Genomic DNA, 17,747 nt, shown 5'->3' with positions numbered 1-17,747 from the left:
GAAAACAAAGGGGTGCCAGAAGCAAACCAGCCCTCCTGGCTATCGAGAAGGGAGACCAGGTGTGGCCATGTGATTGGAGAGAGAATACTCCAGCTCAGGTGTGAAGAGTGACACGGATTCATAGACGAGAAAGGGTGAGAACCAGCCCAAAGAGTCGGCAAGCACCAGAGCCAGAAGCTAGCCTCCTTCCTGCACAGCCTGCTCACTCTGCCAGCACCAAGCCCAGGAAGCAAGCCTCTCCTCCGTCCACATTCTCCAGCTCTCCAGCCGGAACCTGCTTCAGAGGTGAACAGAGGTATTGCCTGAAGTTGGAATCAGGGGTAAGTAAGTTAGCCATAAGTATTAATATCTTGAGCAGGGAAAGATTTATGGCATGTTTTGTTACCACCCATGATACAGAACTTTCTTTAGGGAAAACTGGTGTTTAGAGGCCAGGATGTTAGAGATAGGAATTATTATTTTCTAAATGCTATGTCCTGCCAAATCTGATAAATAAAAGTCTGTTTCTGAGGAGAATACACATTGTCTTTTCCCTGACTTAGGATCGCAAATAAGGTGGGAGGGCAGCTAGCAGTTTCTTGTAGCAGACAGATCCCTGCACCCCTAAACCTGCTTACAGGGCTGTGCATCTATTAAGCTGGCATCGAACAACTGGTCAGAAATTGTCCATGTAAATCTAGGTCTGGCCAGTGTTCATCACTGAACCATACATATTTTATCACATGACAATAAAGTATAAACATACAAAAATGTTTATTTAAAGATAACACAACACTTATCTAGCCATTAAAATACTAGCTAATCATTCATACAATCATTCATTCATTAAAAACAAGAACAGTGCATCGGAAAGGTGGACCTCACATTAACAATGTATATTTTCACAACAATATGGGGTCTATTTATTTTATTAATTTCATGATAGGTTACAGATTACTAGTAACAACTAGTACAACTAGTTACAGAATAACCATTAACTAGAAATTTTATGTTATAGAACTCTGGGGTGGATGCCCAGTCCCAATGATTTGTCACTCTTTAGTTTGTCAACTTGGTCTATTACATCCTCCATGACATTAGATATTTGTTTTAGTTGCTCAGAATCTCCATTATTAAAGACTTTTTCAGGTATGGGTGTGTTCCCAACATCCTCCTCAGTAAAGTCTGAGGCAAAGAATTCATTCAGTTTTTCTGCTATTTCCTTATCCTGAGCACCCCTTTACCCCTCAACCATCTAGTGGCCCAACTGATTCCCTCAAAGGCTTTCTGCTTTGAATTTACTTGAAAACAATGTTAGCATTCATTTTTGCCTCACTGATAAGCTTCTTCTCAAATTCTCTCTTGGCCTTTCTTACTACTGTTTTACATCTAACTTGCCAGTGCCTTTGCTCTTTCCTATTTTCATTATCTGGGTCTGCTTTCCATTTTTTTGAGCAATGCCCTTTTAGCTTTAACAGCCTCCTTTCTCTCACCATCAAAACATATTGGCAGTCATTTGGTCTTCCTTTTCCCCTTTTTTTTTTAATGCAAAACATGCATTTTATCTGTACTTCCAAAATGGTATTTTTAAAGAATGCTCATACTTCATGCAAACATTTAACATTCGCAACTGCTCATTTCAGTTGTTTTTCTAACTAATTTCCTCATTCTATCATAGTCTCCCTTTTTAAAGTTGTTTGCTACTGGAATAGTTTTACTTAATGTCCTCTCTCCAGTGATTATGTCCACTTTGATTGCATTATGATTGCTATTACTTGGTGGCCCCACCACAATAACCCTTTGCACCGGGTTGTGCAGTCTACTGAGGACTGGATCTAAAGTAGCTGCCCCTCTCATTGGTTCTAGGACCAGCTGCTCCATGAAGCAGTAGAAACTTTACCTGTCTAGTATATCAGAAGGTCGATACATGATAACTGCCCAGACGAAAGGGGATAAATAGAACAGATAATAGCTGGAGTGGACGCCAACGGTTGAAAAGGAATGGTGTTGAAGGTGAGAAGGACGTGAGGAGTATGGGAGAAGAGCTAGCCACCATGACAGCAGCAACTGAAACAGAATCCACAAGGAAGAGCCAGATTTAAGTCTGCAAAAGAGCAGTGGCAAGGCAGAATGGACGGGGGCAGGGAGGGTAAAGAATGTAGAGGAGGAGGATAGTGAATTCAATGTTTGGAATGGTTTGATGTAGGGAATAAGACTGGATAGGGTGACGATCAGGAAGAGGAAACACAGTGAAGCCAGCCATAGAAAGCATACGAAAGAAGAAATGGTGCTGATCTGAGGTGGTTGGACTGTCTTACTGGCGAGTTGCATTGACGTGCTCTCTGGTATTTCACATCTCCCCACTCACTCTATACTGTGTTGCTGCTGTATCTAAAGATACCTGCTTTTTTGAATTCAGTAGAGTAAAAGCTCCATTATCCAGCATGAATAGGGAATAAGCTGTGTTGCTTAATCAAATATGGCCATTATCTGAGAGCCCTCTTCTTCCTAGTATTTTACCTCTTCTCTCCTCTCTTCTCTTCCAGGGAACAGAAGGGGGAAGAGGTGATGCTGGAATGGACAGAGCACAACTGAGAAAAGCTACCCTACTCCCTAATCCAACCCTTTCTCTCTCCTATTTATCACCCCTTCCCCTCCCCGCCAGGTGTTGCCTGGACAATATGCTGTATAATTGAGTGCCAGATAATAGGACTTTTACTGTCTTTGGAATCTCTTACCTTTTCTACAGATGCATAACGACTTGCTAGTTGTTTTCGTAAATCTGCAATGTGATGGTCAAATTTCTTCATGTCTTTCTTAAAGTTTTCTCTGAAGTTGAGTAGTGGCTTTTCCACTTCAGTGTGTAGCTGAGAAAAAAAAAAAAAGCAATTCTGTGGGTCAATACTGGGACATCTCTGGCTACATGAACACAGACACTGTAGAATGTACAAACGTTATTTATGAATACTACAGACATTTCTCTGTGCAGTCTGCACATACCCAGGAAAACAGATTTGAAAGAGACTAAAAGAGGTTATACAGGGGCAATTTCATGCAAGCTACTTAGTGGCAAAGTATGAAGATACTTTTGTACTTGTGTATCTTGAGTAATTTTCATAGAGAACCTGAAATGCTGTGGCTTTGGGGGAAAACTGCTATTTGTGTGGCTGGAGTTTTGAAGTAGACCTACCCAGCTACTAGCTGCAACCCACTGAAAATTCAGCAGAGGATACGTGATCCCTAACTCCCCAACCCAAAGACACCATTCTGTCTTCCTACTACCATGTCTGTACCCAGCCCTTTACCCCTACTTCCCCAGGCTGATGCCGGCACTCTGTCCCTTCCTGCTCTTTCAGTTCAGGACAACTTCGCTTGCCTGCCCATGCCACTGCCTCCCTCCGAACCTGAGACTGTTTGCACTTCTGCATGGTTTTGCTTTGCAGAGTACGCATATTCTACAGTGAGGGGTGCCCCCTTGTGGTTAAAGCTGGAACAGTGTAGTATATATGGTATATAGATCAGTGGTTTCCAACCTGTGGCCCGCGGACCCCCTGCTATGGTCTGGCAGACCCCTCTGCCAGACCATAGCAGGGGGTCCGCAGGAAGTGAGTACAGAGAGAAGAAAGCTCACGCCATGAAAGAAGAGGACTGATAGGCCACCAGCACACCCCAACCTGAGAAGACTAAAGGAGGCAACAGTGCCACCAGTGCACCAATCCCATCAGTGGCTAAAGATTGAAAGAGGCCCAACAGGCCACTGGCACACCCATCTCGCTGGCAGCTGAAGACTGAAAGAGGCTCGACAGGCTGCTGGCGCACCCGTCCTGCCAGTGGCTGAAGATTGAAAGAGGCCCGACAAGCTGAAAATTAAAAGAGGCCTGACAGGCCGCCGGGGCACCCATTCCGCTGGTAGCCGAAGATTAAAAGAGACCTGAGAGGCCACTGGCATACCCATCCTGCCAGCGGCTGAAGATTAAAAGAGGCCTGACAGGTTGCTGGTGCATTTATCCTGCCAGCGGCTGATGACTGAAAAATGCCGTGGAGCCACTGCCACCGCATCCCAATCCACTGGCAGCAATGAGAGAGGAGGCAGCCACTGGCCCCTCCCCCCCCCCCGCCTCAGACTCCAGGAAATAAAAAGGAAGAGGCCTGGGCTTGAGTGAGGGTGTGAGAGCTTGTCTGAATGAGAGAGGAGTGTATATGTCTGCTTGACAGAACACATGTGTGTCTGTGAGTGCATGTGTATGTAACAGAGAGAGAGAGAGCATGTGTGTCTGTGAGAGCCTGTGTGTTTGAGAGGATGAGTATGTTTCTGTGAGACAGAGCATGTGTGTGACTGTGAGTGCATGTGTGTATAAGAGAACAATAATGTGTGTTGTGATATGAGAGAGCATGTGTGTCTGTGAGAGCATGTGTGTATGAGAGAGTGTGTGTGTCTGTGAGAGCGTGTGTATATGAGAGAGAGCGCATGCTTGTCTGTGAGAACATGTGTGTATGAGAGAGAGGGAGCATGTGTACGTGAGCATATGTGTATCAGAGTGACCATGTGTGTATGAATGAGAATGAACGTGAGCATGTGTGGGGTTTGTGTGTGTGTGTGTATGTGTGTGTGTGTGTGTGTGTGTGTGTGAGAGAGAGAGGGACCGTGTGAGTGAAGAGAGAGGGACCATGAGTGAGTGAGAATGAACATGTGTATGTGTGTGTGTATAAGAGAGAAGAGAAAGACTGTATGCTCCCCTACTAATCCGCAGCAATCTTAGGGTGACTGAAAATCAAAAGTTCCCAGGTATGGAGAGTGGGAATTTTTTTTAGGAAAAATCTGTTTATTGAGCAAAAGGCTTTTGCAAGGTTAACAAATACAACTCTTCAATTATAAGCATTACTAACATAATACAAAGTGATATTTTTAACAATTAAAAATAAAGGATCTTCCTCAAAAAGAGTATTTTTAAATTCTTGTTAATTTTAATTGGCTATTATTTGATGTGTCTGATGTTTTGAAATATTTTATTGGTGTTTGGGAAATTTAAAAATAATTTATGAGATTGTAATTATTGGATGTTCTATTCATCAGTTGTTTTGAAATATTCTTTTTATTATATGGTTTTACTATTAATATTTTACATTTCTTGATTGTATTGTTTGATGTTTTATGAGGAATGCAGTGTGTTTGCTTTTCCATTGTTGCACTGAGGTTTCCAGTTCAGTTTTTGTTTGCGCGTCTGTATTTATATTTTATGGTCTCTTTATTTTGTATTTGGCAAGGGGTTGTCTGTGTTTTGCATGTGTGATTTAGGTGAGGTATTCTGCTAGCATTTAGTTTCTATATAGGGATCTACAGAAGCTGAACTTGTTCAGTTTTTCTAACAGAAAATGTATTGATGTTTTAGGGCCTGTTGTAATATTTGTAGTGTTGCTTTTTCATATGTGGGATTGTTTGAGTCTGGCAGTTAGGGTGTTATGGTATGGCAGGTTTCCTAAAGGCCCTGAGTAAAATGTTTGCAGGATTTTATATTATACAATGTTCCTGGTAGTGGAGGAAGTTTATGTTGCTGTTAATGAGGTGACACTAGAAATGATTGTTAATTTTTTTTAATGTGAATGGTAAGGGGAAGTGCCCTTGTTCTGCTCTGCACCCTTTGTTGTGTTAGTTTCTATGAATGCAGGGTATTGAAGAACTTGAAGTGCAGATCTATATTGGGATTTTTATTTTTTAATGCACTTGAATAATTATGGCTGAAACTGGCCAGGGTTCTTTTGCCTAGAGATGCCACTGACATACAGTACATGCCCAGCACTTTGTGACAATGGTGCAGAATGTTTGTAGAAGTACCTCTTGCTTTAGGAGTGGGGGTGTCCTCTCTCTGCATGCATAGAATTGTAATAGGCAGATGTGGAGAGAGCCATTGGACCCCTGCCAAGATCAAACTAATAGGGTGTTTTCCCTGTTACTGATGTTGTAAAGAAAAAACAAAAAAACCCCAAATAATAAATACATACCATGTTGGGTTTTTTTTTTGGGGGGGGGGGGGGGGGGTATGGGATTTGGGAGGGTCATGCGCACCAAAACTCTTTCCATATCTCCTTTTTAATGATGTGGGGCTGTCTCAAACATCCCTCCTTCCCTCTTCCCCACCAGTCTCTCACTCTTTGTCTCTGCTTCATGGTTCATCCCAACCAGACTCCCTTCTCTCTCCACAAGTCCATTCTGCAAGTCTCTCCATCTCCCCCCTTCACAGTCCCCCCCCCACCAAGCTCTCCCTTCTCTCCCTCCACCAGTGCATCTGCATTAGACTCTCTCCCTCTCTAACCGTCCATCCCTACCAATCTCTCTCTCTTTCCCTCCACCATTCCCTCTATCTCCTTCCACCACTCCATCCCCACCAGTTTATCTCTCACTCTCCCTCCACCAGTCCATTTCCACCAAGTTTGTCTCTCTCTCTCTCACTACTATTCTACTAATCTGTCTTTCCCTCCACCAGTCTCTCTCCTTCCATCAGTCCATCCCTGCCAGTCTCTCACTTTCCCTCCACCAATCTCTTTCTTGCCAGTCTCTCTCTCTCTCCACCAGTCCATCCTGGTCAGACTCTCTCCCACCCCACCAGTCCATCTCTACCAGTCTCTCTCTCTCCCCTAGTCTATTCCCCCTTGTTGCTCCAGATTCAGCTATATGGCTCCTTGTAGTTTCACTACATAAGTTATTGAATATAAGTACATTCTTGCACATTTACTGCTGTGCTTTGCAATTATATGTATTCCATTTTGTATCAGGAAGCATTGTTTAATAAGTTTTATATATTATGAATGAACCTGGTGTGCATATAATTATTTCTTTATTATTACATTAATCACTTATCTAAATATGGTGCAGAACTCCAGGTAAAAATGAAAGGCAACCATGTGGGGGTCCGCAAACATTTAGATGCTGAAAAGGGGATCCATGCTCCTTAAAAGCCTGGGAACCCATGATATAGATAATTTAAGAATCAAATTATATGTGCATAGGTTGCTCCCCTAATTGAACCAAGTTTCCAGAAATGTCTGCACTATAAGCAGCTAAATATTTCCAGCTACTTTCAAAGAAGGGATATAGTCTTAGTTAACTGACCAGATCACTTTGAAACACTGACCTCCCTGTGAACTTGAGAGTGCTTTTAGAGTAGCATCCCTTGGGTCATGTTATTCTCACACCCTTGTGTAATCAATGTGTAGCTTCACTTGTAGGGGTGAAGTGAAGCAGGAATGTGGCAAGGGGAGGAAGGGAGAGTTCATTCCATGCTCCCCAGGGCCTCCCCTCCCCCTCCCCTCACCACTGCTGCTCTAGCCAACTGGACCTAGGACTCAGGAGGCAAGATCCACAGGATCAGAGACTCCTCCTCCCGCTCCACCCCCCCCCCCCCCCCCAATTGAAGGCCACTTGTCAGGGCCGGCGCTAGCTTTTTTGCTTTCCTGTGCAAACAATTACTGTGCTGCCTCCCCCCCCCCAGCCCCTGCATCATTCAGTCTATGTCTCATGCCCATCAAAAAAAAAAGCCCAGCTCCCTCCAGCAATCTGTCAGGGACATTCATCAAATCGCGATAGGCTGTTATCGCACGAGTTAGGGTGTTATCGCAAGAGATAACGCCCTAACGCACGCAATAACTACCACATCGTGATTTCAAAATTCAAATTAGGGGAAAGGGGAGGAGTTTGGGCGGGGTTCAGGCAAAGTAGGGGCCTGCAGCGCTGCGGGTGATGATGTATCGCACATTATCGCCCGCAGTAGCGCCGAAAATAGCTACAGCTATTTCATTGGCACGATGGGGGCGAAAGTGTGCAGCGAGGCTGCAATTGTGGCGGGCAAAAACGCAACGCTACAATGTGGCCGGCTGCTCACTTATTGCCCTCGCCCCTTTTCTGGCCACGGCTTATCACACACCCTTTACAGATGCACACACACAATTCAATTATACTTTTATAACAGATTTTATATGAAAAAAGGACATTCAAAAGTACAGTCTTCTGAGGTAAAATATCACATACAACATGCATATTATATTTACATGCACTGTTGTGGTGCCAACTAGAAAATCCTGCAAAAAAGACACTTAGAACTTCTATGGAATTACATTTTTTGTAATGTGTGCTAGGTGTGGGCTTGGCCCTCAGAAAGCCATGAATAAACAGAAATACCACTACAATATAGTAATGGTAACTTCCCACACCAAAACAGCCCTAACTGCCAGCTGTCAAACAGTAACAACATTATCTATGAAAAGGTAACACTGCACATATTACATCAGGCCCTAGAACACCATTATACTTCCTATTAAGAAAACAAAACAAATCAAACTACTTTAAATCACTACAGATAAATTACATGGTAGTAGAATTCCTCACCTTGCTTACACATGGAGAACATAGACTTTGACCAAATACAGAATAAAGAGACCAGAAAGTATAAATAGAAACATGCTAAAAAGAATTGAACTGGAACCCACAACAAGCCAGCCTCTATAAGCAGAGCAATAATGGAAAAACAGAAACATTACCATTCTTCATAAAACATTAAAAAATAAAATCAAGAAATATAAAACATCAATCATAATAGTAAAATCATAGTCATAAAAAGAATAAATATTTTAAATTTGCATACTAACTTGTAGAGATGTGAATCGGAACCGGAATCGGTTCGGATTCCGGTTCAGATTCACATGTGGGTTTTTTCCCCATCGGGCCCGATAAACAAAAAACCCACCCCGACTCTTTAAAAGTAACCCCTTAGCTTCCCCCACCCTCCCGACCCCCCTAAAACCTTTTTACAGGTACCTGGTGGTCCAGTGGGGGTCCCGGGAGCGATCTCCCGCTCCGGGCCATCCTCCGGCTACCGGGCCGTCCTTTGCCCTTACCTTGTGACAGGGTATCCGTGCCATTGGCCGGATCCTGTCACATGGTAGGAGCACTGGATGGCCGGCGCCATCTTGTGCTCCTACCATGTGACAGGGGCTGACCAATGGCACCGGTAGCCCCTGTGACATAGTAAGGGCAAGGCTATCGGCGCCATTTTGGTTCCTGGCACCCGAAGGCACAAGTGCAGGAGATCGCTCCCGGACCCCCGCTGGACCCCCAGGGACTTTTGGCCAGTTTGGGGGGGGCCTCCTGACCCCCACAAGACTTGCCAAAAGTCCAGTGGGGGTCCGGGAGCGACCTCCTGCACTCGGGCCATATTGCCAGTATTCAAAATGGAGCCGGCGCTACCTTTGCCCTCACTATGTGACATATAAGGCCTCATTGTACCTCATCTCTGCCAGCATGTTAGGAATAGCGACAGGGGTGAGAAGCCAAGTCCAGCAACCATATCCCGAATCTCCTGTTGCAAAGGCAAATTGGCTGCATCTTTCACACCATTGTGACTTGGAGATAGCAAGGGCAAGGCACAGCAGGTTAGACGACAGCATAAGTTTACCTTGGCCTTTCAAATACAATCTCCCAACCCTAAGTCCATGCCACTATTTTGAGCAATACTATATGAACTGTATAGAACTTGCTTATTCTGTGTCAGCTCTTCCAGAATGGCTTACTGCATCTGGGATTCCTAGCAACTGTTTGTCTGTCACTCAGAAAGAAGCAAAGACTACCCATTTAGAGCATTTAAAAACCCTGAAGCTGTACCTCACAGCTGCCACACATATCATAAGAAAGAACATAAGAAATTGCTATACTGGGACAGATCAAGGGTCCATCAAGCCCAGCATCCTGTTTACAAAAGTGGGCAATCCAGGCTACAAGTACCTGGCAAGTATCCAAAAGTACCTGGCAGAAAAACTTCAACCTTGTGGTATGACAGTGCAAGTCCCTGTCTGCTTGCTGTATGTCTGTTACGCTCCGCGACCGCAGACAGCTGCGACCGCTTCTGCTCACCTCACTTTTTACTACTTTGGCTCCACTGGGCGAACTTGCGGCCTCTGCCAGCTACCACCGGCCTTCCGGCCTCTGTTTCCGGGCCTACCAGAGCAGCATGGACGCTGCAGACCACCTTCTTACCCTCAGGGTTCCCTAGGTGCGCGTGCTCCCCAACCTGCTTTAACCACGTCATGGTGGGAACCTCGGGGGTGTCCCCATCAGATGACATCACTCAACTCCGATATTTAAACTTGCCAGCCCAGAAAGCCGGTGACTTGGCAACGAGTTCACTTGCGGTATCTACCTACTCTCCAGCGTTGTTCCGGTTCCTGTTCCCGTGGTGTGAGACTATCGGGTACCTGCTCCTCGGGGGCCCTTCCTCGTCTATTGGCTATCCGCTCCTCAGAGGGCCTTTCACCCGGACTCCTGCCTGCCTCACTTCCCGAGGCTTTCTATGAAACTAATACTTGTCTTCAGTCGCTGTGAGTACCACGCCATGGAACCCTGTTGTGATATCTACGTGAGAACCCTCTCCGGTGTACCCCGCTCTGCGGACCATTGCCGTGATTCTTAGAGGAGCCACTTCCGGGTCTACCCTACTCTGCGGACCTGTGTCGTGACATCTCTAGAGGGACCCTCACTGGTGTAGCCCGCTCTCCGGACCACTGCCGTGATCTCCCACTGAGGAACCCTCTTGTCTACCATGTCTATGGACCCAGTGTACTAAAGTGACTGTAACTTTTCCCCGGCACCCCCGCTCCTCGGGTAGTGCCGCAGCTTATTGCCTGACTCTAGTCTTACGAGCTGAGTCTGACGTCAGCATCTGCGCTGTCGCTCCGTGGCCCGCCTCATGGGGTCACCCTCACTTTCTCCACCTATACATCTGCTGTATATCATCCCGCAGCTGAGGCTCTGCCTCCTGACGGTGAGGCTCAGTGGGGCTCCTCCCCTGGGCGGTACCACCTCTCACCTCAGCCAAAGGGCCCACTTACTTACAAATCCTAACAGATTGCCAAGTCCATGGACCCAGCACAGCTCTCAGCCTGGCCCAGCGAACTTCTGACCAGCAGAAAGTTTTGGAGAATTTGGCTAATGCCATAAATATTTTAAATAACTGTTTGGACACTGCCTCGACATCTGCCAAACTGAGCTCTACTCCACAGACGCCTCCGTTCCGGCCACCTGTGCCCCTGTGTGCACCTCTTTGTTTTTTAGGTGACCCCTTGTCTGTACGGGCTTCCTGAATCAGTGCAACATGCACTTTTCCTTACAACCTGCATACTTCCCTGACATAGCTATCAAGACAACATACAGACTATTCCTACTGGAAGGACGGGCGTCACCTCTGTGGGAACGAGCAGACCCAATCCTTCAAGATCTGCTGGGCTGCCTCGCCCTCTTCCACTCCGTCTTTGACGACCCTGCTCATAAGGCTATTGCCGGTTCCACACTACTGCACCTGCATCAAGGTTCCCGATCCCTTACCGAATACATCATCGAGTTTAGGACTCTTGTATCTGAGCTGCATTGGGTTTGGGCTGCCTGCGTGCGATCTTCCTCGTAGGGCTGAGTCCACACATCAAAGATGAGCTAGCAGCTCGAGAACTGTTATAAATCTGTTAGGAGTTAGACTACGGAGTTAGACTATGGAGTGAGCAATCTGTTAGCAATCTGTTATTGATGGCTCCTAAAGGAGGAGGAGTCAGCAATCTTGTAGTGTCTCAGATATCGTCTTGCTAAGGAGTAGCAATCTGTAATGAATCTGATATAGTTGTAGGTGGATCCCTGGGCCGGTGGCAGATGACCACGCCCCCGGGAGGATATCCCGAGAGGGACCACCGGCTAGGCTTGAGTATGGAGACAGACACACATTAGTTCTTTTATTAAACAGGTTTTTGAAACCACCAGAGGTGGCAGTAGTGATATGATACTGGAACAGCGATCCAGGATTGCTGAGCCTTTGAGAAACTGTAGAAAGTGAGTAGGCAGAGTAGGCAGAGTTCATGAACAGAACTAATGACAAAACTCACATAAGGTCTCAAGGAAGCTCAGGAACTGGAAAGGTTTAGGCCCTCGAGGAGCGAGTACCTGGTTCCAGGGAAAGCTCTGAGAGAGCGATGGTAACTCACAATTGTTTGTAGCAGCGATAGCTTCCAAGCAATAGAGAATCTTCAGAGTGTCCAGGAACATGGGCCCTCAAGGAGCGAGTACCGGTTCCTATCTGTAATCTGAAAGTAAAGAGAAAGAGCGAGGCCCCCAAGGAGCGGGTACCTCTAGTAAGTCCGAGGAGGCAGAGTAGCTTGGGAGCTGTAGCCGAAGCAATCCCCTTGCTAACTAGAAATAGAGACCTTTAAATATAGGAAGTGGATGGCATCATCTCAGGGGGACGCCCTTGAGGTTCGCAGCCTTGCTGGTACTTCAATCAGAGCGTGCGCACGCATGCGCCCTAGGTCTTCAGGCAACATGGCGGATCTGCAACGTCGAGCCGGTCCAGGGACGCCGGAGGGAGACGGCATGGAGATGCCGCAGCAGCCAGCCGTCCATCAGACCCAGAGGGAGTCGCCACAGAGGTAAAGAGGGAGGAGTGAGGACGTCGAGCAGCGACGGTCGCAACAAGAACTTCCTGACACCCTGGCTCTCATGAACCTCGCAGGCCGCATTGACCACCATCTTCGTGAACACTTGCAAGAGACCAGAGGATCCAAGAGGGTGGCTACTGGCACTCCCCGTATCCATCCAGCACTTTCCATGAAGACCACTGCTCCGCAAGATACCGATGAAGAGGAACCAATGCTGATGGGTCACAGTCACCTATCCTCGAAGGAGAAACATCGCCGCCTACGTTCAGGGCTATGTATGTACTGTGGCCAACCCGGACACGCGGTACCTGCATGTCCACTCTGTCCAGGAAACTCCCAGGCCTAGGTTCTACCGAAGGATTTCTCCTAGGTCTGACAGCACACTCTCCTCCATTAATGCTAGCTGTTTCCATCAACTCAGGTACCCTGGAATTTCACACCTTAGCCTTAATGGATTCCGGGGCTGGTGGTAATTTTATCCTCTGATAGCTGGTGGAGCATCTCTGGATCCCCACAGTCCACACTCCCACGCCTTTATTGCTCTCCTCTAACCATGTTGAGCCGCTACCTGGCAAAGATACTTGCTCCACAGTTCCCATCTGACTTCGTACAGGATCCATGCACACAGAGACCATCTCCTTCCTCATACTAGACAAGGCCATCCATCCAGTGGTTCTTGGACTACTGTGGTTGAAACTTCACACTCCGCAATTTGACTGGGGCACCTTACAGCTTTCACAATGGGGCAACTCCTGTCATAAGGATTGCTTGGAGGTCGTGTCACCCCTGCCTTGCTTAACCACCACGATGTCTCTCCCGGGTCTCCTGCTGCAGTATTCCACTTACGCCGATGTATTTTCAAAGAAGGCTGCGGACACGTTACCACTTCATCGCTCATTTGATTGTGCGATAAATTTACTTCCGAATTCAGAGCCTCCTCGTGGAAGGGTGTGCCCACTTTCGCTAATAGAAACTAAGGCTATGTCAGACTACATACAAGAGAATTTGGCAAAAGGTTTCATTCGACCTTCTAAGTCTCCCGCTGGAGCGGGATTCTTTTTCGTGGGGAAAAAGGATGGTTCCCTCCGGCCGTGTATAGATTACCGTGGCTTAAACGAAATTACCCAGAAGGACCAATACCCATTGCCACTAATCTCTGAACTGTTTGACAGGCTCCAAAATATTCTTCAAGTTGGACCTGAAAGGGTCCTACAATTTGGTCAGGATATGCCAGGGTGACGAATGGAAAACCGCTTTTAACACCAGTGACGGCCATTTTGAATACCTGGTAATGACCTTTGGCCTTTGTAATGCTCCAGTGGTGTTCCAGAATATGATAAATGAGGTATTCAGGGACATGCTCTACCAGTGCATCGTAGTCTATCTGGATGACATCCTGGTATTCTCACGAGACCTCCAGAATCATCGCCGAGATGTCTGCAAAGTACTTCAGCGCCTAAGGGACAATTGCTTGTACTGTGAGGTAGCTCTGTGGCCCGCCTCCTGGGGTCACCCTCGCTTTCTCCACCTATACATCTGCTACATATCATCCCACAGCTGAGGCTCCACCTCCCGACAGTGAGGCTCAGCGGGGCTCCTCCCCTGGGCGGTACCAACTCTCACTTCGGCCAAAGGACCCACTTACTTACAAAGTCTCCCAGAGCAGACAGGAAATCCAATCCTTCCTCCTCGGTCCCCCGCAGGAGACTGAGACTGCTCTACTAAGGAGTCCTTTTTATCCTGTGAAACTCCTCCTCCTCTGCCAGCTGATTGGCTCCAGGGAAGTCCCACCCTTAACCTCCCACACCTGTGGTTCTTCTGTCCTTGTAACATCCGGGGGAAGGAACCAAGGGCCCTCTCTTGCCTGGTGTTGCTGTATTTTCCTTCCTCCCCCCTTCCCTTGAATCTTTGGTTCCTAGCTTTATTCTATCTAGTCTAGCATAGTGACCCCGTCACAGACCATTAATATAAAAGATAACCCTGGACTCAAACAAATTTGAAAAATACCACCTGGTATCCAATCTTCCTTTCCTAGAGAAATTAATAGAACAATCAGTAAGAGCTGAACTAAATGATTAGCTAGCAGAGAAGAACTGGCTGGACGTATCAATCTGGATTCAGAAAAGGCCAAGGAACAGAGACGGTCCTAGTTGCCCTGCTGGATGATCTCCTGAGATATTGTGATAGAAATTAAGCAGCAGTGTTGGTACTATTTTTGACACTGTAGATCATAAGATCCTGTTCTTCTGACTAGCAGAAGCTGGACCAAGCAGCAAGGCCTTAACCTGATTCAACTCATTTCTGTCAGACAGCCAATAATCTGTGCCTTTTGCTGTCTACATGTCAGCACTCTGGACATTAGATTGTGGGGTCTCCCAAGGCTCCATACTATCAATATATACCTCAAATCACTGGTGCAACTGATCTGAACTTTCAACATCAAAGCTAACATCTATGCAGATTTTGTCCAACTTGTGCTAACATGGAACTTGATCCATTCACAGCTATAAATAAGCTAAGCTTGAACATTACAGTCATCCAAGAATGGACAAAGAACAACAAACTCCTATCTGAATCCCAACAAAACTGAGATTCTCTGGGTATAAAACAAACAGACAAGCTCCAGACCGGAAAATCTACTTTGGAACACATAAGCTGCCATTAAAAAAGCCTTGGAGTCAGATACAGGACTTGGAACTCACCATGCTTCTGCAAATCCAGGCAGCAAAGAGCTGCTGCTTTCAACTATGAAATTTTGTGAGCACTATGCCCATTCATTGAAAACACAAACCTACATGTAGTTACCATGGCATAGAACACTCTAAGTAGGTTTGTGTTTTCAATGAATGGGCATAGTGCTCACAAAATTTCATAGCACTCTCCAAAGTCTAACAAGGACCTCCACAAGCTCCAGATAATACAAAATTCAGCTGCACAACTGACAGAAGGATGCAAGACGCACAACATCACACATGGCCTACACAAACTACACTGGCTATCTATATCTTATAGAACAAAATTCAAAATGCTGACATTAATGGTCAAAACTTTGAAAGAGGAAGGACCTACCTACTTATGTGAAAGGCTGTCGTTCTATATGCCCTCCTGATCACTAAGATCTTTACTTGGATCCTCAATGCCAATTCAATCATGAAAAGATATCAGAATGACACCCTCAGATCCTTCTCGGAAACAGCACCTGCTCTTTGGAACTCCCTCCCAGAAGAAGTATGGTAAATACCCAATTACTCCCGTTTCAGGAATCAAATAAAAGCCTGGTTCTTCTGTCACTCAGAAACCAAGATGGTTACATAATACTGCCTGGCATCATCTAGTATTTCTACTGTGTTGCTTGTAGAGCTTAGTCAGTGTTTGTTGATCTAATGTTTAATCCTAGGTACATCTTTTTACTACTAAGTGAAACTGTGACTCCAACTGCCATTCTACTTTTATACTCCTTGCTATTTGTAAAGCTGAAAATTACCTTGCTCATATGTTGTTACTTCCAATGTATTGTAAACCACCTTGGGTAAATTTTATATACAAAAAGGCGGTTAATAAATCACACATGTACACTGTACCCTTACACAGTACACATACAGAATACACACATACATGCAGGCTCATGCATTATAAATTTGCACTCTTATACTCCCTCAAATATCTCATGTACAAAGTCCTTTACAGACATGTACTCAGACACATGCATTCACAAATACAGCCATACATATGTTTGCATGCAATGACAAACAAAGGAGTAGGAACCTAATTCAGTAAATATAAGCATGCATAAAATGGTGTTTGTGCATAGGCTATACGACACAGTGATCCATAGATGATTATGGCCTTATTCAGACAGTAATGTTGAGCATGGTAGACACACTGAAATGATGCATGCTAGCATAGTAAAATAAAGAAATGAGTATGCAAATGATTCAAATACTGCAGGTATAACACTAACACTAATCACGAAAGGGTGTTAAAATGTGCAACTTATAATACCCATTTTTCTCCATCTTAGAAGCTTACATTAACATGATAATTTATATTTCTACCACTTAGGTGATCACATTACCCACTGATTGTTGCAGATATAAAGGGAGGAGATTTCTGCCAGCCTGACACTGAGATGCTCTGGGTCCTGGAGGAAGAGCAGGCGGCAGTGGAAGATGCAGAGACCAGAAAGCCGAGTACATGAATAGTATTGTGGTATTATTATTGATGATTTTGTAATTAGGCCTGTATGATGCAATTTATTAAAGATTTTCCTGATGTAATTTGTATGTTTTAATTGTAAGATGTGTGGAGTATGTTTTTTTTTTACCTGTCGAAAGGTATAACCCAAACTGAAATTAGATTGCATGCACTATTTTACCCCATTGGCTGTCTGCAAAAATAGCAGGTGCAAAGTACCCAGGCACTTTTGGTGCACATACTTTACATTAGCTAATGTCAAAGAGAAACTACCTGGGTAGTTTCTCTTTGAAAATTAGCAATCAAGTAAATATGTTAAAAGTGCATATTTACTTTACAACTACCTAGCCTATTGAAAATTGCTCCCTTAATGTGCAGAGCCATATATCAAGTGGAAATTTTCAATTGGATACTTCCCCCTACCCTCCCGGGTTGCCCTTGTTTCAAGCACAATGCCAAGGTCATCTTCCAAGACATCCAATTTCACTAGGTATCCTTCTTTAAAGTCTGGGGTGATTAGGACTGAAACTTGACAAACAGTCTTCTTGAGGACTTGGAACATCATCTCACATTCAGCTGTCCACAATATGGGCTTCCTTTTGTTCTTCTAGTCAATGTGGTGAGAGACATGGTAATATCTGAAAAGATAGGAATGAAATACCAGGACTAATCCACAAATCCCAGGAAACGTCTTATCTCTTTCTTTCTCTGAGGTCTCTTCGTCTTCTGGATGGCTTCTATCTTCCCATTTTGAGATTTTATGTTTCTCCTATCACATATATCCTAGGTAATGCAGCTCTGGGAAAGCCCACAAACACTTGAACATTTTTATAGTTAAACCAGAATCTTGCAGCTTCCAGAACATTTCCTGCAGACGCACAAGGTGTTCCTTTCTGTAGTTGCTGAAAATGGTAATAACTAAATACACCAGCACATAATCATCAAAACCACAGAGCACAATGTCTACTAAACTCTTAAAGATAGAAGAGGCCCTGTGTACCCCAAAAGGCTGGATAATGAAGAGCCCTATTTTATGCATAAACCTTTTTAATAAGTAAAGTTGAACAAAAACATAATGCACAATAAGTTCTTGAATGCATTCAGCCAAAGTC

At 45.2% G+C, this 17,747-nt stretch overlaps 1 protein-coding gene across 2 annotated transcripts in view; it reads right to left on the bottom strand.

Annotated features, from left to right (window-relative positions):
- GAS7 (growth arrest specific 7) overlaps positions 1-17,747 on the bottom strand; it is a 610,573-nt gene that overhangs the window by 35,127 nt on the left and 557,699 nt on the right. For both annotated transcript variants that reach the window (XM_029600263.1, XM_029600264.1), the window contains exon 10: positions 2,718-2,846. In XM_029600263.1, the coding sequence (XP_029456123.1) occupies positions 2,718-2,846 (129 nt within the window). The remainder of the gene's footprint in view (positions 1-2,717; positions 2,847-17,747) is intronic.

The sequence above is a fragment of the Rhinatrema bivittatum genome, chromosome 4, assembly GCF_901001135.1.
Source record: "Rhinatrema bivittatum chromosome 4, aRhiBiv1.1, whole genome shotgun sequence".
NCBI classification, from domain to species: Eukaryota; Metazoa; Chordata; class Amphibia; order Gymnophiona; family Rhinatrematidae; genus Rhinatrema; species Rhinatrema bivittatum.
This window is presented reverse-complemented; position numbering and strand designations above follow the sequence as displayed.